Source organism: Zonotrichia leucophrys, chromosome 17 (genome assembly GCF_028769735.1).
Source record: "Zonotrichia leucophrys gambelii isolate GWCS_2022_RI chromosome 17, RI_Zleu_2.0, whole genome shotgun sequence".
Classification (NCBI taxonomy): Eukaryota; Metazoa; Chordata; class Aves; order Passeriformes; family Passerellidae; genus Zonotrichia; species Zonotrichia leucophrys.
The window spans coordinates 4,496,527-4,515,774 of record NC_088186.1 but is presented as its reverse complement, the minus strand read 5'-3'; the positions used below and the strand labels follow the sequence as shown (position 1 = coordinate 4,515,774).

Genomic DNA, 19,248 nt, shown 5'->3' with positions numbered 1-19,248 from the left:
TTCAGCCACAACAGAACCAAAGGTAACAATTCTGAGTTAAGGGGAGAAAGAACTGTTGAATAGAAGAGCCCCTCCAGCAGTGTTCCCTTCTGTGCCTTTTTGCTGGCATTGTGAATGTACCAGAATTACCTTTTATAAAAACGGTCATTTCTGATCACTGTTCATTTATTTATTAGCCAAAGTAACACACCCACAACCAACACAGCCAAACCCTGCTTTTAGAAAATTACCAAATATGAAAAAGTTCCTCTTAGTAACATTTCCCTCCCACCCTCATTCTCAAAATTACACCTTAAGTCCAGACTCAAGAACAGTATCACAAGGACATTTTCAAAGGTCCAACCAGCACTTCATTGCAGTTTTTTCCAAACAGACTCTTCATGCTGCTGCAGTATCACTTATCTGGGGTAAACTACAGAAACTGGGATATCACTGTTTGTACTTCTTGTCTGCTCTTTTTAGAAAGCCAGACATTCTTGAGTTGAAGCTGCTGGAGTGCAAGGCAAGTGCTCTGACCCTGTCTGAGGGTGTCCAGGCAGCTGCCAGTGCCAGCAGGAGGAGGATCCTGCAATTCCCAGTTTCTCCCCTTGCTGACCTCACCAGCCATCTCTGGAAGTGGACGGATTCTGCCCAGCAGAATTTGCAACCAGCAGCACAGAAATGCACTAAAAGACACTAATACTGACAAGGTCAGGGTTCTGTTTCCATGAGCAACTCAATCCAGTTGGAGCTCACACATTCAGTAACTGTGGTAAAGCACACTGGGTACAAAAAATAACCAAACAGTGTAGCAAGATTCAGGAGAGCTTGGAAAGGAATAAATTAGGAATCACTAGAACCACTAAACTTCTTGGGCCTGTCCCCTGGTGAACTGCAAGTTCCCATTTGTCCCAGTCAGTCTCTGTCTCCCCCCTATCTCAAAGGAGAGGTGCCTCTACAGGCCAGGAGGTGGCCAGCAGCAGAGCATGGCCACAACTCAAGGTGCCAACAAGGTGGAGAAGAGTCAGAGCCTGTTAAAATTAACAGCATGTGAGCTAGTCTTGGATAGAGAGAAACACACCCAAGAGGCAGCTGATTTTCCTGCTACAGACAACCATCATCAGGGAAATGGGGTATCTTGCTAGTCACCTGATAGTGCTTAATTCTCAGGGGAATCTTCAGCATTAGATCTCATTGTGAAAATTAAAAAAAAGGCAAGTAACACTGCCTTTAACCAGTTCACCAAGTAACAACTCCAGACATCTCAGAGAGAACAGGGAAGGGTTTGAGGGAAGCAGGATGGAAGGCCAACCCCTTCCTCTCCCCTCTGCGAGAAGAAGATTCCCACCAGGATCCCCTCCGCTGCTAGGACGACTCAAGGGGCACTTCACCAACCATTCCGTGGAAGTCCTTTGCCAAAGTTGTCTTCAGTGTTGGTGTGGAGCAGAGGCAAAGCCTGGGGCCGTGCCGGGCTAGTGCGGGCGGCTGCTGGACTCGAGGTGGGAGCGCTTGCCGGCCGCCAGCACGGCGGCGCTCTCGGCCTGCTCCGGGAACGGCCGCTTGTACGTCCGGCCGTGCCCGTTCAGCGCCCCCCGCTGCCACTTGCAGATGTCCCCGTTCAGGATGTCCTGAATGTGCTGCACGATCAGGTTTATGGCAACTGCAGAGAGCAACGGGGAACAGAGGACGTGAAGGCTCTCCTGGATGAGTTAGCTAGAAAATGTGCAGCATCCAGCCCTGCTCAAGTTTTAACAAGCCCTTAAATGAAATTCTGCCTGCTGTCTGCAGAGGTCAGACCTCAACAGGTCACTTTGGCAGCTCTCCACAGGCTGAGCAGCTGGGCCTTCTGATCAAAACCCCTCCAGCAAAACCCCTTCCTCAGGAGCAGGCACTGCAGGCAGCAGGGTGCCTCCTGCTCTCTTCCCAACCCCAAAGGTGTCTCCCCAGGGAAATGAGGAACCCCTTCCTCAGGAGCAGGCACTCCTCCTGCTCTATTCCCAGCTCCAAAGGTGTCTAACCCAAGGAAATGAGGAACCCCTTCCTCAGGAGCAGGCACTCCTCCTGCTCTATTCCCAGCCCCAAAGGTGTCTCCCCCAGGGAAATGAGGAACCCCTTCCTCAGGAGCAGGCACTGCAGGCAGCAGGGTGCCTCCTGCTCTCTTCCCAACCCCAAAGGTGTCTCCCCAGGGAAATGAGGAACCCCTTCCTCAGGAGCAGGCACTCCTCCTGCTCTCTTCCCAACCCCAATGGTCTCTCCCCAAGGAAATGAGGGAATCCCTTTTACCCATGTTGTCAACTCCTCTGGGGATGATCACATCTGCATACTTCTTTGTCTGCAAAACAGAAACGGTGGTGGAGGAGGCTGTTAATGGGAAAAGTCAGCTTCATTCCAGGAAGAAGTAACCAGAAAACTGGGCAAAGATGGAAGTGCTCCAGGGTTGTAAGTTAAAGCTCTCTCTCATGGTGACAAGCTAAATAAATTCCAATATCACACTGGCAAATGTGCACTGGATTTAAGCTCAGGGACTCTTCTTACTGTCCCTTTGCAGAGAATCACCAGGTAGAAACAGCAGGTCAGGTGTGGAGTCCTCTGCTTTTACCCATTTGAGCTGCCTTCAAACACTGCCCATGTCAGGCAAGGTCTGTTTGCCCAGAGCTGGTTTTAATCAGCATTTCGCAAGGCATTGTAAATCTCTGCTGAGAGCCAAGGTATCCAATGTGCATGAGAAATTCCTGCCTGCCTCTGATAACATTTTATTGATCTTTGCCACCACACCACTCCTGCTTTTTCTTCCTCCCCACAGCTCAAAAAAGCCGACAAATTCAGCATTTCTAATGAGTAGTTTTAGAATCCCAGAATTCCTCTGATCTAGGGCAAGAGGCGCCTGAGTTAGCCTTTTCCAATTTATTTAATCCACATAGGGTTTTTTACAAATTAATTTGATTATTTTAGTACCTAAATTGGCCTCACACTACATGGTGTAGCAAGCAAAGCTAGAATGATCTGCCCCAGGTTTTCACCAGTGTTCCCTCTGAGAAATGCTGCTGGAAACCAAGCTTTTCCTTCTTCCTACAAGACTTAAGAATAAACTGAGAGTGGGAGTCTTTCATTCAGAGAGACCCATACTTAAATAGCCCCAGCAGCCAGCAGTGAGAAAACCTGCTTGAGGCATTTCCATGGTGCTTTGCCAGCAGAAGGGACCATTTCAGTTCCTTAACAACCAGCCTGAAATGGTTGAAGACATGAGGCAGAGAGGAGAACGTGGGATTTGTGAAATACAAATACCAAAAGCCACCACTGCTGCCCCTACAGCAGCTAACTCCCAAACAACCCTGCTCCTCTAGCCCTCCCCAAAAAAAGAAGACTCCACAAATGAAATCAGTGAGAGGCTTTGTACCGGTAAGCAGAACTCCTCAAAGGCAGGCTTGACAAACGTGGTGTACTGGGTGAGGATCTGCTCCAGGTCCCTCCCACGCTTCATATCTCGCAGAACTGGGAAGGGGAGATAAAAGCCCTGACTGTTGTCCCATGGTGGGGACGGATAAGGAGCAGGGGCACGGCAGGGCTTTACCTCTGCGGGACAGCCGGACGTCAGAGTCCGTGTCCACAAAGAGCCGCAGGTGGAACATGTCCCGAATGTCCTGGCTGTAGAACACCAGGATCCCCTCAAAGAGGACAACATCAGCAGGATACACCACTGTGGTCTCTGCCAGCCTGCCAGGAGAGAACACCCAGAGCTGTTAAACAGGCTCTGTCCCCAGGCTGGGGACACCCCCACACAGCCCAGACAAAGGCAGGGCCTACCGAGAATGTGTCACGAAGTCGTACGTTGGTACCTCAACCGTTTTGCCCTCAACAATGTTCTTCAGGGTTGAATGCATCAATTCGTTATCGAAGGCATCTGTGAGAAGAAAGTTCAAAGAGAAGGATTTTCAGATGCTGTTGTAGCAAATCTGCTCAGATTTTTCCAGACCCAAAGGAAAAACCCTCTGCCCGGTATTTCACCATAAAAAAGGAACTTGCAGCTTATTCTTTCCTACCACTAGCACCACAGCACTCTCTGCCCAAGTGACAATGGCTGTGTTTGGTTTCAGAGATAAGGAAGGGACAGTTGCTGTTCACAAGCAACTATAACACAATGAAATTAAGAGCTCAAAGGTAAAGCCAGTAATTTTATAATTTTATCAACCCGCTTAGTAATTGCACAATCTTTTGCAACTTTGTAATCAAGAGGCAATTGGAAAACCCCAGGCATCTTTCATGGTTTCCATTACCCACCCAACAGGCACCAGACTCCAGCCAAGGGCAGCTCCCTGTCCCGCCTACAATCCACAGCACTCCCCCGGGCAAGGGGAGCAGCTGTTTGCGTGGACAAGAAGTAACAGGAAAGGATTTGGGGAATGCTGTGGTTCATTAGGGAGCCTCTCAAGAGCAGGGAGTGGAGCAGGCAGCAGGCTGGGATGCTCAGCGCCTCTCCACGGCTCCAGAACAACGGGCACAAGGGAAGGACAAATGGATGTTCTGCTGGGGGAAAGCACATTTCTGTTCTCCAACACTTCCCATTTCCTACGGGGACTTCCCCTGAGACCCAGCTGCGCTCCGAGCACGGACCGAGACCTGGAGGGGCCGGGCCGGTGGGGGCTCACCCGGGTGGTCGAAGTTGTACTGTCCCTTGAGGGCCTTGGCCTGCTGCTCGGCCGTCAGCACCTTGTAGAAGCTGTCCTGGCTGAGGATCAGCACCTTGCGCTGCCGCTGCTCCACCTCGTTCTGCCCCAGCAGCTCCATAATCTTCTCGCACACTGTGGACTGAGCGGGACGGGGGCTCAGCCGGGGCGGGGGGGATCCCGACCCTTCCCGCGGCCCGGCCCGCAGCCCGCCCTCAGCCCGGGGCGCAGCCCGGGGCCGCCGCCGGCGATGCCCCTGCGGGCGCCGCGCAGGTCCCGCGCCGCGCGGGCTGCCGGGGGCGAGCTCCAGCACAGCCCCAGCACGGTCCCGGCAGGGCCCCGGCACGGCGGGCTCACCTTGCCGCTGGCGGTGCCGCCGCTGACGCCGATGAGGAAGGGCTTGGGGTGCGGCCGCTCCGCGTCCGGGCCGCCGGCGGACGCCATGGCGGGATGGACGGCGGGGGGCGGGGCCGGAGGTGGAGAGGGGCGGGGGCGGGGCCTGGGTGAGGGCGTGGTCGTGAGGGGGCGTGGCCTCGTGCACTGAGGGCAGCCGGCCTCAGCCCCGGGCCCGGGCCCGGGAGCGCCGGCACGGACAGACGGACAGATGGACAGCCGGACAGCTCTGCCCTGTTACAGACAACGCTGTCTTACCCAGACACCTGTGTGAGCGTGTGTCTGTCCCCGGCTGTGTGTTTGACACCTGTTCCATGTGTTTCACACCTGTTCCGGGTGTGTTTTACACCTGTAAGCATATATACACCTGTTCCGTGTGTGTTTGACACCTGTACCCATGTGCATGTGTACCTGAGTCCCCTGAGTCTTACACCTGTACCCATGTGTGTTTTACACCTGTTCCTCTGTGTTTTACACTTGTTCCCGTGTGTTGTACCCCGGTCCTGAGTGCAGGTGTGTGCAGAGCATGGTACACAGGAACTGTGAAGAAACTCTTGAAGGTCCAACACAGAGACACCAGGACGCATAAATACACATATGGGTAAGACACCTACACACAGTGTGCACACACATCCTGTGCGTGGGTGCGATAGAGATAGCCACACACACATGCTAAACATTAATAGCTATAGCTACAATATGCAGAATTTTATATACATTTTGTGTATAAATAGAGCCGGAACACACACCACATTCTACATGTAAATACAATATTCTAAAATAAAACCAAATCATATGTTTAAACACGAACAAATTGAAGCTCCTTGACTGCCCGGCGCCCATCACCGACTCCAAGGGCCGGCCGGACGCTGTCCCGCTGTCCATCCCCGTTTGCCGGCCCGGGTCCCGGCCCCCTGCGCACCCCGAGCCCCGGTGCTGCGGGCCGGGTTGGCCGGTGCGGGGCGGCGCCGCCCGCGGGCCCTGGGCAAACAGCAGCGGGTCAATGATTAACCGGCCCGGCTGCGCTCCCGCCGCCCGCGCGGGGCCACGCGGGGCTCGGGGGCCGCGGCGGGGCCGGAGCGGGCCGGGCCCCGAGCGGCGGCGGTTGGGAGCCCGCGGGCACCGGCGTGAGTGGGGCCGGGGATGGGGCACCGGGGGGAACACGAGGGCAGCCCCATGGCACCCCGAACCCGGGGTGGCCGTGCCGGGAGTGTCCCGTCCCATCAGAGCCTCCCTGTCCCCGCAGGCCTCTCCGCGGATGGACGGTGAGCCGCCAGCCGGGCCCCAGACCCGCGGCCCCGCCGCGCGGGGAGCGGAGCCGGGGGACGGCAGCGGGGCGGCCGGGGCTCCCAGCGGGACAGCCGGGACTCCCACCGGGGCGGCCGGGGTGCTTCCCACCCCCGGGGCTCCCACCGAGGCCCTGCCCACCCCCGGGGCTCCCACCGAGGCTCTGCCCACCCCTGGGGCTCCCACCGAGGCAGCCGGGGCGCTGCCCACCCCCGGAGCTCCCACCGGGACGGCCTGGGCTCCCACCGGGACGGCCTGGGCTCCCACCGGGACGGCCTGGGCTCCCACCGGGGTTCCCGCCGGAGCAGCCGGGGCGCTGCCCACCCCCGGCCCCCGCAGCGATGCCCCCGCGGTCCCCGGGGACAGGCCCGTGGCCGTGTCGGTTGTCTCCAGCTCAGCCTTCGACGGGGCTCCTCCACCGTACTCGCCCCCGGACCCCAAGAGCTACCACCTCCTGTACCCGCCGTTCCCAGCCGGCTATGCCCAGCAAGGCCCCATCATTTACCCGCCGGGGCCGGGACCGCAGCCCTACCCAGGCCCGGGCTTCCACCCCGGACCGCTGCCCTACAGCCCGGTACGTATCCCCCACCCCGGTGTGCTGCTTCCCCTCACCCCTTATCTCCCTGCCGGGTCTGTGGGGTCCCCGCGGTGCCCTGAGCGGCGCAGCCCGGGCGGGGAGCAGCTCTCACCTCCCCCGCAGTACCACCCGCCGCCGGGGCCCTCACCCGCCGGCCGCGGGCACCACCGGCCCAAGGACTACACGGTGGAGTCGGTGCTGGTGACCCTCTTCTGCTGCCTGATCACCGGGGTCATGGCCCTCGTCTACTCCCACGAGGTAAGCAAGGACTCACCGGGCGGCCCCGAAGCCCCTCGTGGTGCTGCGGGTCTCTTCTAAGCGCTCCCCTTCTCTCCCTGCCCCAGACCCGCGCTGCCCTCGCCCGTGGGGACATGGCCCAGGCGTACCTGGCATCCAAAAAAGCGCAGTCACTGGTCCTCATCAGCCTCCTCATCGGGTTGTTCGCCTCCATCAGCTGGATCGTCTACGTGCTGGTGTCCCTGTACCTGTGACAAGGACCCTGAGCCCCAGAGCGCCGAGAGCTCCTGGTGGCTCCACCTGCGGGGGGTGTGGGGCACGGGCAGGTGAAGCTGCCACAGCCTTGTGTGGAAATGAGTGACAATGAAGTGTTTTTGGGGCTGTGGGGCAGCGTCCGTCCTTCCTGGTGGGGCGGGGAGCTGCCCCGGAGCCTTGAGGCATCTGCTCAGCCCAGGGCAGGAGGAGCTCGGAGCAGGGAGATGCCGCATCCTGCCGGATCCAGCTCTGGGCAGGGAGATGCTGCATCCTGCTGGATCCAGCTCTGGGCAGGATCCATGGGTGGAATCAGGCTCTGCTGCAGGATGCTGAATCCCATTGCTCTGGGCTCCCACCTGGAGCTGCCAATGGGACTCAGGTGCGGAGGGAGCATCTTGTAGGTTTGGGGCTGGAGGGGGAGCAGAAGTAACAGATGTGTGGGAAGCCCTCACTGGTCATTAATAGTGTAACATACAAACTCATGTATGCAATTCTACAGTAATTCTGCACACACACCCCACCATACAACACCCACCCCTGTACTGCCACCTCCTGCTGCTTCCAGACTGAAATAAAATACAGCTGTAGCCAAAACTTCTCTTTTCTCTGCACACCGAGGGCCTACATCTCCCCTTGCCATGGCCTTTGCCCACCACAAAATTCAGCGTAAGTTCTCATGCAACAGCTGAAATCAGGGTTTACCCAAGAGCAGGTGGGCACCAGGGAAGGGGAATCTCCCCATGGCTCTGGCCTGGGCAGTTTGGGGGCACCCTGAGCTGTGGGCAGACCCTCCTGCTGTCCTGATTCCGTGGAATGCAGCCCCACATTCCAGCCCTGGCACGGGGGGCACGTGCTCAGGTCAGTGTCTGGACACTCTCCTCCTAAGCTGGCCCGTGACAACTATTTCCAGAGGAATTTTGAACCCTGTCCAGGACTGAAATAGCTCCATGGAGGGGTTATTTATAGCCCTTGGCTGTGGGCACACGGCCATGCACGGGCCGGGCACACGCTGGGAGCTGGGCAGCCAAAACCCTGACACCAGAGCCCAGGGAAGGTGACAGGAGAAGATCTCCCCTTGTATTGGGGCAAAGCCATCTTGGCAGAGAGAGGGAAGAAATTTATAGTGAAAAAATAAAGGGGAAAGAGGCACATGAGAAAACACGAGGCCACACCAGCGCCAGAGGCGGATTCGATTGTCACTTTAATCCACAGACTGTGCATGCACTGTAAACAGGATCATCAGGCAGGCTCGTTACTGGTGTTTTATTTGTCTTTAATATAAAAGTTACAGGTCTGAAATGTCTGCAGGAAGATGCCACCATGGGGGTTAGTGGTAAATCTATAATACAATGGAACTGCTTGGGGGAGAGGCCCGGGGCAGGGGGCTGGTGATGGGGTGCATGGCTTCTCCCCACTCCCTGCCCCGTGTGGAGAGAGCACTCAGACTCTTCCCTCTCCCCAAAAAGAGGTGATGGCCTTGAGGATGCTGCCTGCAAGATGGGGACACACTCATGGCCAGTTTTACACAAGGATGTTCTGGGTTTCTGCTCCTGGAGAATGGGGGGGTCTCTGGTCAGCAAACCTGAAGCTGCTCCAGGTGGGGGACTCTCCTCTAGGGTCCCTCCAGCCCCTCCAGCCTGGCCTGAGGGTGGGACAGGAGCCAGGAGCTGTGGCTGGGACACTGCTCAGCTGGGGATGACAGCAGAGGAAGGGGTGAAGGGGAGGAAAGCTGGGGGCACCCAGAGCTCCCATCCCCACACCATGGGCTGAGCTCCAGCTCTGGGGGCTTGGCAGAGGGCAGAGACCAAAACCTCCTTTGGTGCTAACCTTGGGCTCAAGTGCAGGGAAGAGCCTGGAAATGGCTCCTGCTGGTTGGGGATCACAGGATCACAGAATTTGCTGACTTGAAAGGGACCCAGCAGGATCACAGAGTCCAACTCCTGGCCCGCACAGGACAACACAAAAATCCCATCCAAACACTTCTTGATCTCAGACAGGCTTGGTGCTGTGCCCCACCACCCTCTGGGAGGAGAACTTTTTCCTGATTTCCAGCCTAAACCTCCCTGCACAGCTGCAGCCGTTCCCTCGGGTCCTGTCACTGCTCACAGGTGAGGAGATCTGCACCTGCCCCTCGTGAGGCTGCTGAAGACCACAATGTCCCCCCTCAGTCTCCTCCAGGCTGAACAAACCAAGTGCCCTCAGCTGCTCCTCACGAGGCCCCTCCAGACCCTTCCCCATCCTCGTGGCCTCCTTTGGACACTCTGTAATAGCTTAATATCTTCTTTTATATAGGTGCCCACATTTAGTGTTGTCAGCAAAGTTCCTTAGTATCCCTTCCAGTCCTGTGTCCAGGTTGTCAATGAAGATGCTGAAGAGCACAGGGCCAGGGGTGGAGCCCTGTGGAACCCCAGTCAGTGCCAGTTTTGGGGTGTCCTGTGTGCCCCAGCCACTTGCTCACCCCTCAGCTGGGTGAAGACAAGCTGGCCCCTCCTGTCCCCCTGAGCCCCCAGGGCTGTGACTCCAGAGCCACCAGGGCAAAGCCCACACCACATCCTGGGTGTATTCATCACCCTTCTCACCATGCTGGGCTTTTAAAAGATCTTATTTACAAAGGAAACATGGATATGACTTCCTGGGAAGCCTCCGGGGATTGCAAAGCCTTGGCTGGACAGAACACACAGCTCCAATGCCCTCAGTGCCATGAAAATAAACCACTTTTGAAGTGTTCTGGCTCAGACCCCGTGGTTCAGCATGAATAATTCCTGTTCCTCCTGCTCTGGGGCTGCACAGAACTGTGTGGGACCCCACACTGCCCTCCCCCAGGTGCCCTCATGGGCAGGGGGTCTCTCTGTGCTTGGCCACTGTGTGAGCCTCGTGCCTGAGTGCTCAGGAAAATCACCAAGCTGGGTAAAACCCTGGGCTGTCACCCCTTCCTGGCAGAGCTGGCCAAGGCTTTGCAATCTGTTTGGAGAAGGAAAGGAGTGCAGCTCTGATTCACCCAGAACAAACAGAGGCTTTAGCAGGCACAGAGCTGCTATTGAGAAATAAGTTAAGGATGCTCTGTGAAACTCCATCTCTGTATTCCTTGGAAGCTGCTGCCCTAAATGTGCAGGATTTTGTCAGAACCCTCTAAAAATCTGTGACCACGTGACAGGGAGCTGAGGAGGGTCTGGCAAAACCTGCAGGACACACTCACACCCATGATCCAACTGCAAACCACTGGAGCAGGACAGAGGAGGGACGTGGGACGGCCTGGCTGGGGCTGTGCTGGGGGGGACACAGAGGGGGACACAAGGGCTGAATAAGGCACACTGAACAGATTGGGGTTAACACTGTGTGTGTGGGAAATGACACCCCTGCCTTGCCCTTCCGTGCTGGGCTGTCCCTGCCCTGCTGGCAGCAGCAGGACTGGGGACAGGGACTGGCTGGGGGTCCTGCCAAAGCACAGCTCTCAAAGCACAGCACTGAGGGTCTAACAGGGACCCCCAGAGAAAAACATTTGGCAACAGAGAGAGGAGAGAGGAGTGGGTGGGAGGACAGGGTGGCTCAGCTGGGCACAGGGCTCCTTCCTGGTTCCCAACCCAGAATTGGCTCCTTCAGGAGGCTCCAGCCCCTGCTCTGCAGCCAGTGCCCACCTGGCTGCCCCGAGCCTCCTTTATCCAGCACTCGGAACAACATTGTCACTGGTTGTGGATTTTATACAGACTGGTTTGCACTTGTCTTGTTTTTTTTTTTTTTTCCTATAAACTCATGGGTATTCAGACATGCATCAAAAATCCCCAGGGGGTTCTAAACACTAGGTATGTACAGTCTGTATCCTACAGCATTTCCTGTGCAAAAGCTAAGTACCATCGCTAAGAGACACGGGGGCACAGGCAGGTGACCCCCAGTACCTGGGCAGTCTGTGTTTCCAGGTTCAGAGGGATTTACTGTTGCTTAAATAACGAGATCTGAGAGGAGGAGGGGGGTGTGATGACTGGAGATGGCGGGTCCCTGCCCACATTTTCAGTGCCTCTTCTGCATCTACGACCGGTGCCTTCCTGCCGTGAAGAAGGCCCAGAGATCTGGGGTGAGCCGAGACCCCTGTAAACACAAGCAGCTCTCTGGAAGCAGAGCTCCTCTGGCAGGCAGCAGGAGACACTTCCATCCTCACGAACACGTTGGGAAGGTGGCATTGCAGGGGAGACTCCAACCCTTGGCTTCCTTGGCTGCTGCCCGACGCCGCTCCGGACATGAGTCAGTGGGCGCTGAGCTCCTGCTGCCCCTGCTCGGGATGGAAACAAGAGCCAGGGTACACCTGAATGCAACAGGCCAGCAAACCAGCAACACGCTGGCGTGGGACACTCCTTCCACACAGCTCTGTCCCCGGGGTTAAAGCTGGTTCATGGCACAGAGGGGCGGGAGGAGGAGGAGGGCGAGTGCAGCGAGCACCGGACGATCGATCTCTGCCCTCGGCGGCTGCGCCGGCCGGCATGGCCACCCCCAGGGCTGGCTGCCAGCTGGGAGGGAGGGTGTGTCATCCAGTGACAGGTACAGACATTGAACTCCAGTCTCATAGCTGCCCTCGGCGCCTCTGCGGAGCGATTCTCCTCGCACAACCCCTCCTCCTAGGTTTTCTCTTCCCGATCTGTTTTCCGCCTCGTGATGTTCCGCGGTTTGATTTTCAGCGACAGTTCCCACAGGGCCTCCTCAGCCAGGTGGTCGCTGAAGTCGTTGAAGAATGACACTATGTCGTCGTTCCTTTTGATGTCGTAATGTCTGGAAAGCCACAGAGGAGCTGCAGTTACACAAGGGCTGCCTGGGCTCCTCTCCTGCCTTTGGGCCACCCCTGTCCCTGTCCTGCTCTGAGGACACCCAGCACTGTGTGTGGGCTGTGCCCTGTGCTCATGGCAGTGGTGTCACACCACAAAGGGGAAAAAGCTGGTGCTGAATTGAGGGGAAAAAGGCACTTATCATACAGAAATCAGGAGGTAGATCTGCTGCCTCTGCTTCAAGATAGCACTGAAGAAAACCCCAAACATCCCAGAGAACACAGGAACCAGCAACGGCAAAACCTGAAGGCAAACTTTACCTGGATCTCAAAACTAATATCAGAAAAATGCCCTTACAATGTTTATCTAACCTAGAGGGGGAAGGAGACTGATTAGAGCCCTGTTGCTCCCAGCTCTCCTTCCAACTCCCTTCCCTTTTAGACTCCCTTCTCCTTGCACAGGGGCTCCCATGCCCAAGCCCCGGCCCCAGGCCCCACCTCTGAGCCCCACTGCTGCACTTACACTTGCTGGAAGCACCTCATGCTGTCCAGGATGTTAAACTGCTGCCAGCGCTTGGAAAAGTTCACTTTGCTGTCAATGTAATCAGGGTTTCCCAGATGGACAAAGGTCAGGTCCTGCAGAATCAGGCCTCTGAAAGAGGGAAAGGGGCAGCAGGCCAAGGGAGAAGGCAAACAGACACAGAGGTTAGTCACAAAGGGCAGGGTGGCCAGCCAAAAGGCAGCAAAACAAAATCCAACAGCCTCCCACTGCCACCAGAATGGCAACCTTATCCAAAGGGAAACATTCCCCAGCAGCGGATCCAAAGGTGTTGAGATGCAAACACCCCCAGCCAAACTGCTCCAGAGAGCACCCATGGGCTGATGTGGCAGTGCTGCCTTACCCCCGGTGCTGGGCAAAAGGCAAGGGCTGAGCTCAGCAGCAGCTGCTGAGAAACCCTTGCAGGAGGCATTTGAATGTGCAGAGCAGGGTGAGGGGAGGAGCTGCACTCACAGGTAGGGGATGCAGGGGGGCTCCACGTCGGCCAGGGCCGCTCGGTAGGCGCGGAAGGACGAGGAGCTGTCGATCAGGGTGCAGTACTCAGCCAGGCCCTGCAGCACACAAACCCCCTGCTGACACCCCTGCTGCACAGCCATTCTCCCTGTCACCTCCCCCCCGAGAGTGCATGCCACCCTGCAAACACCTCCAGCTGATTTACTCAGCCCAACCCTGGGGTGTTCACATTGCTGCCTTCTGCCTCCCCCAGCCTTGGGCTGCAGGAGGAGGAGGAGGAGGAAGAGGCTGTTGTCCCCTGTGACTGTGCTGGCACTTCTGCAGCTGTCAGAATGCCCAGCCACACTGAAGGCTTCCAGCACTGAGGCATTTTACCCACTGGAGAGGAGTTTTCCACCATCCCTGCGCCCTGGGACACTGCTGGGATGTAAAACCACTCAGCTGTTTCACACATAACCACACTCAGCCTTCCCCCAGAGACCACAGGCCTCACTGCTCCTCACCTCTGAGGTTTGCTTCTGCCACTCCAGCCTTCGGATGGGTGCAGAATCCAGTGCAGAAAGAATGGCCAGATAGGAATTAAAATTATTCAGCTTTCGTAAGTGCTGTCAAGAGGGAGAATATTCCAGTTACTCAAGAGCTCTGAAAAGCCTTCTAGCATAAAACAGCTCTACCAAGCAGAGGACCCCACTCCCCTGCCCCTTTAAGCAGCAGTGTGTGTGATTCACAGGAAAAAACAAACTGGTACCTTCATAATCTTTATAAATTTAAGGAGCAGCCTCTCTCGGTCCTGGGCTTTCTCTTGTAGCATAATTATTGAACGAACCCTGGAAGAACAGACAGAATAAAAGATAAACCTCCTTAAGCAGAGATCAGATTTCCTCTTGTTTCATTAAGAAAACTGATCACTAATAGGGATGGGCCAATGCAAAAATGTTCACAATACCTCCCACTTAAATGGTGCACTCTAATCCACAGCAAAGACAGGATACTGCCACAGAGTGCATTTATTTGCAAGGGCAATGTTTGTTTCAAGAGCTCAGTGATACTGATAATTAATTCCTCTGGATTACAAGACCCTCCTTATTTTATTTCTGCTGTGCTCTGGAGTCTTAGATGAGTGCTCTGCATCTACTTCCTGGCCAAAAATACACATTATCCCATTTGTAACAAAGGAACCCAAGTCTATGAGGAATACTTGGAATATTTGCAAGGCACTGGAGGTTAGGCACAGTTCAGTGCCACGTTCTGAGCTCCTTACCAGTAGGACATGTTATTAAAGTGCTCTGTGAACTGTGTCAGGTTGGGACTCTTCTCTTCATTTTGTTCCTTTGCCCAAAGCAGAACTTCTGGAATCTGCCAAGGAAGGAGAGGAGAGGGGTGTGAAAATACCACACATTAAAATGGGATTTCCTCCCCAAGATTCCCAGCTGCAGCCTGTGCTCACAGCCACTTGCTGGCACAAGATCAGCTGTGTCCTACAGTCCAGCAGGTGTCTGGGAGAGCTGGCAGAAGGTCCAGACCCTCCCACTGCCCTCAGCCCATCCTCATCTCTGTACCTCGATTTTATAGAAGAGTTCAGCATCCAGCAGGGTCAGCTGCTCAGCTATTTCATGGCTGTGGAAATCATGCAGTGTCCCTGGCCTGTGGAAAACAACCAGGAAGTACCAAAGCTCAGAAAACGTGACCTGTTTTCTTATCTTTCTTGTATTTTGAAGTGAGGAAACTCTTGTGTTCCCAGGGAAGGGGTGCCCTGGCTCTCAGAGGACACAGGTATGGTCACAGACACCTCTCCTCACCTGGCTGCCACCCCTCTGGCTGCGAGAGGTTTGATGGAGTTGGCGTAGCTCAGCATTTTCTTCTGATCCACCTTATCCAGGATGTTCTTGCGCAGCACCCTGGCCAGGCTCAGCTCCCCACTGCACACCAGCCTGAACACCAGGTCCATCAGCAGCTTGAGGATCTCCTCTGTCAACTCCACCAAGCTGGGAGGAAGGTGGAAAATGCAGGGAAGGCATCAGAGCTGAGACACTGAGCTCTGGGGTTTGTATCTGTACTGACTCTCATTGCTCTTTCCTACCAGCAGAATTAGGTGACTGAAATTCCTCTTCCCAGCTCTTTCCCAGAGACTCCCCTTTTATTTGTTATTTTCAAACCACTGACCCATTTAGGACACACAGGAACAATCTGTTCTTCCAACACAGTTCAGCACTACAGGTGTCCCACTGGTCAGGGTTGGGAGATTTCAGCTGTCATTACAGATTGGGTTAAAAAAATGCATCTTCCCTAAAACCCACATTTTCCCAGCTGCCAGGTTTCTGTGAGTTACTGACTCTACATCCTAAAATGAAGAAAGGAACTCACCACAGCTCATCCACCACTCTCACCAGCACAAAGAAGGTGTTCTTACTGACTCTCTTCTTGAACGTGTCCGGGAAGTGGCAAAACTTCTCATATGTTGGTTGCAAATTAAAGAATTAACTCAGTGTAGCCAGACCAGCATCAGTGCAATTCCCAACTGCCTCAAGGAATCATAAAATCATTGATTTGGGGTGGAAAGGATCTTAATAATCATCCAGTTCCACTCCCTACCATGGGCAGGGACACCTTCCACTGTCCCAGGTTGCTCAGGCTCCATCCAGCCTTGCCTTGGACACTGCCAGGGATGGGGCACCCACATTAGAACACTGTTCTGTCCTGATGGAAACTGGTGCTTGATTTCCAGGAGATAAGGGACACTGAGATGGCATAAACTGACACCAGCTGCTGGTAGCAGGGGTGTGAGGAGGAACTGACACCTCACAGAACTGAGAGCAGGTGTACCCTGAAATTGTTCTCTCTAAGGTGGCATTTAATGAGCAGCACTTCCCCACAGTGAACTCCCCCACTGGTCTGTGACATCTGCTCTCAACAGATCTCAGATGTCACTTCCACCTTCCTGGCTGCCCAATCTGCTGCAAGGACAGTGACAGGGGCGACAGCACAGGCCGAAAAACCTTCTGCCAGGTGGACAAAGGGACAGAGAGCAAGGTTATCAGTGAGGCAGCACTGGCAGGGTAGCCCAGGCAGGATTGTCACCTGGCTGAGCCGTGCTGTGTCCCTGGCTGCTGATCCAGAGCAGCAGCTCTGCTGCAGATGGCACTGACGAGCTGCAGCAGGACACGGTGACGTCAGGCTGCCTCTGACGTGGCTGCACAGAGCCACAGCCACCAGGGCCACCAGGGCCACCAGGGCCAACACAGCCACCAGGGCCACCACAGCCACCAGGGCCACCAGGGCCAACACAGCCACCAGGGCCAACACAGCCACCAGGGCCAGAGCCTGCCCTGCTCTGCTGGCAGGGAACAGAGGCAGGGGCAAGGAAAGGCAGCAGGGTGCTCAGGGAGAGCCCCTCTCCATCCTCTGCCAGGAATGCTCACCCTGCACATCAGGGTTACCAGGCACAAGCTCAGCTCAGGGCTGGGAGACCAAGAGCATCTTCAGGGCTGAGTTTATTGCAGTAAGAGAGAGAAAGCCTTGATGGTTTAATCATCTAAAATATTAAACTACACTTTCCCATGCAGGCAATACCCATGGCCCCTCTGGAAGGCAGAAGCTTCTCTGGTCCCCACTCCACAAATGAGATGTCCCAAATAAAACACCAGTTCCCCAGTGACACACAGAAACCTGAATTGCTCCTCTACCCTGCCAGGACCCTCAGCAGACAACTCAGGTTCAGAATCCACTGTGACTGGACCTGGCCTGCAGCAATTCCCACTGGAGAGAGTGGAGGTGAAGGAATTCCTGCCTGGGACACACCAGGGCCAGCACATCACTGACCATGCTGCCAGCAGGCTTTTGACCAAAAACCTGCCACCAGCTCCCTCCACACTGACCATCCAGCTCTGACTCCTGATGGGAGTGAACTCTCTCTGATAAAAGGATATCTGTACTGCAGCTTCTTGATGAGCTCTTCAGGGGTAATGAATGTCCTGTATGTGGTCAGAAAGGCTTCACAGTACAGCACCAGATCTGGGGGAAAAAGCAAAAAAGCTTCAGTCAGCCCTGCTTTCAGAAAAAGGAGCTGCTTGTGAGGTTGAATGCAGATGTACAGAGAAGGACAGGGACACATTTTGGTGTGAATGAACTTCCCAGGAAGGCTGTGCTGTTGGTCCTTACCAGCAGATGGACCCTCTGGCACAGGAGCAGCAGTGACACTGCCCTGTCCCCACCGGGCTGGCCCTGGCTCCCACTCGGGCTTGTGCCTCATAAAGGGGTCAGTGAAAAACACCTGCTTGTGGGACAGGAGCTATCAATAATGTGTCAAGGAAAAACGTAGTTCAGACCTTGGGGATGCTTAAAAAAGAAATCTGATGGCAAGAGGTGATGCCTGCTCTGTCTTTGGTGCTCAGGCAGGTCACTCTGCTCTCCCTGTGAGGAACACACACATTTCAGCACATGCTGTGGGGCTGCAGATCCTCTGCCCTTGCTGAGTTCCACAAAATCCATCCCAGGACAGTGTAAATAGAAGATTTACACTGATTTACAATATTATTTCCAGCCAAAAGAAAAGCAAATTGCACTGCAAAAACTGATGCTGCCCCAAGAGAGTTGTGGTGCACACAGCCTGTGCTGATCCACCTGCAGGACAAGCTGCTGTAGGGCCTGGAATTGCAAAGGCTCTGGGCATTATCATGGGCACAGGGGATGGAATTTGAAAAAAGCACAAACTGCAAACAGGAATGCAGATGTCAGGTGAAGACTGCAGAGCACTTGCAGTGCCAATGCCTGGTCCCTATGGACAGGAGTGACAAAATGGGAGCATTGGGGATTAGTGGCAGCACAGAGCAGGGGCAGGGCAGCAGGGTGGGCAGGGATGGCACCCTGCCCTGCCAGGAGCTCTGCACCAGGGGCAGGCAGAGCAAGAGCTCCTGCTTGTGCCTGCCCAGGCTGGGCTGTACATGCAGGGCTTGTCCCAGCCAGAGCAGGCATCACCCCACAGCCACGTGCTGCAACAGCCACTGCTGGGAGGTGGAAGGAGCAGGGCACAGAGGCAGAGCTCTGCCTCTCTACCTGCTCTGTTTCTCTTGGCAGGAACCTCACCTTCCTCCTGCCCTGAAATCAGGAGTGCTGCTGCCTCTGGGTGACAGACAACACAGCCTGGGTGCTCACACCAGGCCTTGTCCAGCCCCAACCCTGCACTCACAGCAAGTGTGTGTGGCTGTGAGCACTCAACTGACCAGGGATTTTATTCCTGAACACCACAGGTCTCTCTTTATCCCTTATGCCATTTAGCTTTTTCAGAAAACTCAAATGGACAAGAAGCATCATGCAGCAGGGCGTGGAGTTACATTTATTCTGGGTTCCCATCTGCCCAAAAGGCAACGTGAGGTAATACAGCTGGTCTGCTCTGGCACTCGAAGCTGCCAAGAAATTCATCTTTAAAGGAAAGCCTCTTAACTCTACCCCTCTGTGCCTTTGGCTGATTGATTTACAAGCCTGGAATTCTTCTCATTGTAAGCTTAATTCATTAACCCTCTCAGTCACCCAAGCAGTGGGTTAGCATAGCACAAATTCCTCTGTGCTCCATTCAGCCCTGGCTTGGCAGGCTGAGCTCAGGCACTGGAACTGTCCCCTGCCCCAGCTCTGCACAGCTGCACCACTGGGCACATTAAATCCTGCTCTGGCTTCTCCCAGCTCTCACCCCACTGCCTGCAGAGCCCTCAGAGCCCCCTGTTCATGAACTGCAGGTCCAGCACTCACCCCCTCACCAGGCAGCTGTGTTTCAGCAGGAACAGTAGGGGAGTTTTTTGTTGTGATGCTTGTTCCAGAGAACAAGATGTTTAGAAATTTCTCTACCCCACTTTCAGCAGGTTTATGAGGGGTATTTCCACTATTTCATTTTGTTTTCTTTAATATACATATCCAGCCTTGGCACAATCAACTGCCTCCTCCTCTCTGGTGTGTTCCTATCTTTGGTCCTTTCTGCCTGCATTCTATGCCCGTGCAGACTGGGAAACACAGCTGTCAGGGGAAGGATTTTCTGGCTAGCTGAATGGTGCTGGTAAGTAATTGCAAACATCTTATGCTACAGTAAAACCCCTGTCATTTAAAA

The 19,248-nt window shown here is 55.1% G+C and overlaps 3 protein-coding genes across 9 annotated transcripts in view; 1 reads left to right on the top strand and 2 right to left on the bottom strand.

Moving 5' to 3' along the window:
• Positions 1-144: 144 nt before the first annotated feature.
• UCK1 (uridine-cytidine kinase 1) lies at positions 145-5,149 on the bottom strand. The gene is made up of 7 exons (XM_064727883.1): positions 5,001-5,149; positions 4,626-4,785; positions 3,784-3,880; positions 3,551-3,693; positions 3,377-3,471; positions 2,263-2,311; positions 145-1,639 (listed from the first exon to the last, which is right to left on the bottom strand). Exons 1-7 carry the CDS (start codon positions 5,085-5,087, stop codon positions 1,452-1,454), a joined length of 819 nt encoding a protein of 272 aa, XP_064583953.1. The 5' UTR covers positions 5,088-5,149; the 3' UTR covers positions 145-1,451.
• PRRT1B (proline rich transmembrane protein 1B) lies at positions 5,086-8,582 on the top strand. The gene is made up of 4 exons (XM_064728116.1): positions 5,086-5,160; positions 5,857-6,897; positions 7,024-7,158; positions 7,245-8,582. The coding sequence occupies exons 1-4, from the start codon at positions 5,086-5,088 to the stop codon at positions 7,389-7,391; spliced, it is 1,398 nt and encodes a 465-aa protein (XP_064584186.1). The 3' UTR covers positions 7,392-8,582.
• The window catches only part of RAPGEF1 (Rap guanine nucleotide exchange factor 1), an 84,324-nt gene continuing 73,639 nt past the window's right edge, over positions 8,564-19,248 (bottom strand). For all 7 annotated transcript variants that reach the window (XM_064727875.1, XM_064727873.1, XM_064727874.1 and 4 more), the window contains 10 exons: positions 17,081-17,165; positions 15,519-15,611; positions 14,954-15,139; positions 14,714-14,798; positions 14,416-14,510; positions 13,903-13,981; positions 13,658-13,759; positions 13,155-13,252; positions 12,666-12,794; positions 8,564-12,150 (listed from right to left, as the gene is read on the bottom strand). In XM_064727875.1, coding sequence (XP_064583945.1) covers positions 12,000-12,150; positions 12,666-12,794; positions 13,155-13,252; positions 13,658-13,759; positions 13,903-13,981; positions 14,416-14,510; positions 14,714-14,798; positions 14,954-15,139; positions 15,519-15,611; positions 17,081-17,165 — 1,103 coding nt within the window. In that variant the 3' untranslated portion in view covers positions 8,564-11,999. The remainder of the gene's footprint in view (positions 12,151-12,665; positions 12,795-13,154; positions 13,253-13,657; positions 13,760-13,902; positions 13,982-14,415; positions 14,511-14,713; positions 14,799-14,953; positions 15,140-15,518; positions 15,612-17,080; positions 17,166-19,248) is intronic.

What these genes read in the sequence shown, in the direction of transcription:
- PRRT1B (XM_064728116.1), top strand. Translation starts at nt 5,086, where the DNA reads ATGGCGGGATGGACGGCGGGGGGCGGGGCCGGAGGTGGAGAGGGGCGG. An exon ending in GCCTGGGTGAGGGCGTGGTC is followed by an intron (nt 5,161 to 5,856) that starts GTGAGGGGGCGT and finishes AACAAATTGAAG; the next exon opens with CTCCTTGACTGCCCGGCGCC. An exon ending in GACCGCTGCCCTACAGCCCG is followed by an intron (nt 6,898 to 7,023) that starts GTACGTATCCCC and finishes CCTCCCCCGCAG; the next exon opens with TACCACCCGCCGCCGGGGCC.
- UCK1 (XM_064727883.1), bottom strand. Translation starts at nt 5,087, where the DNA reads ATGGCGTCCGCCGGCGGCCCGGACGCGGAGCGGCCGCACCCCAAGCCC. An exon ending in GTACAACTTCGACCACCCGG is followed by an intron (nt 3,881 to 4,625) that starts GTGAGCCCCCAC and finishes TTCTTCTCACAG; the next exon opens with ATGCCTTCGATAACGAATTG. An exon ending in GACTTCGTGACACATTCTCG is followed by an intron (nt 3,694 to 3,783) that starts GTAGGCCCTGCC and finishes CTCTCCTGGCAG; the next exon opens with GCTGGCAGAGACCACAGTGG.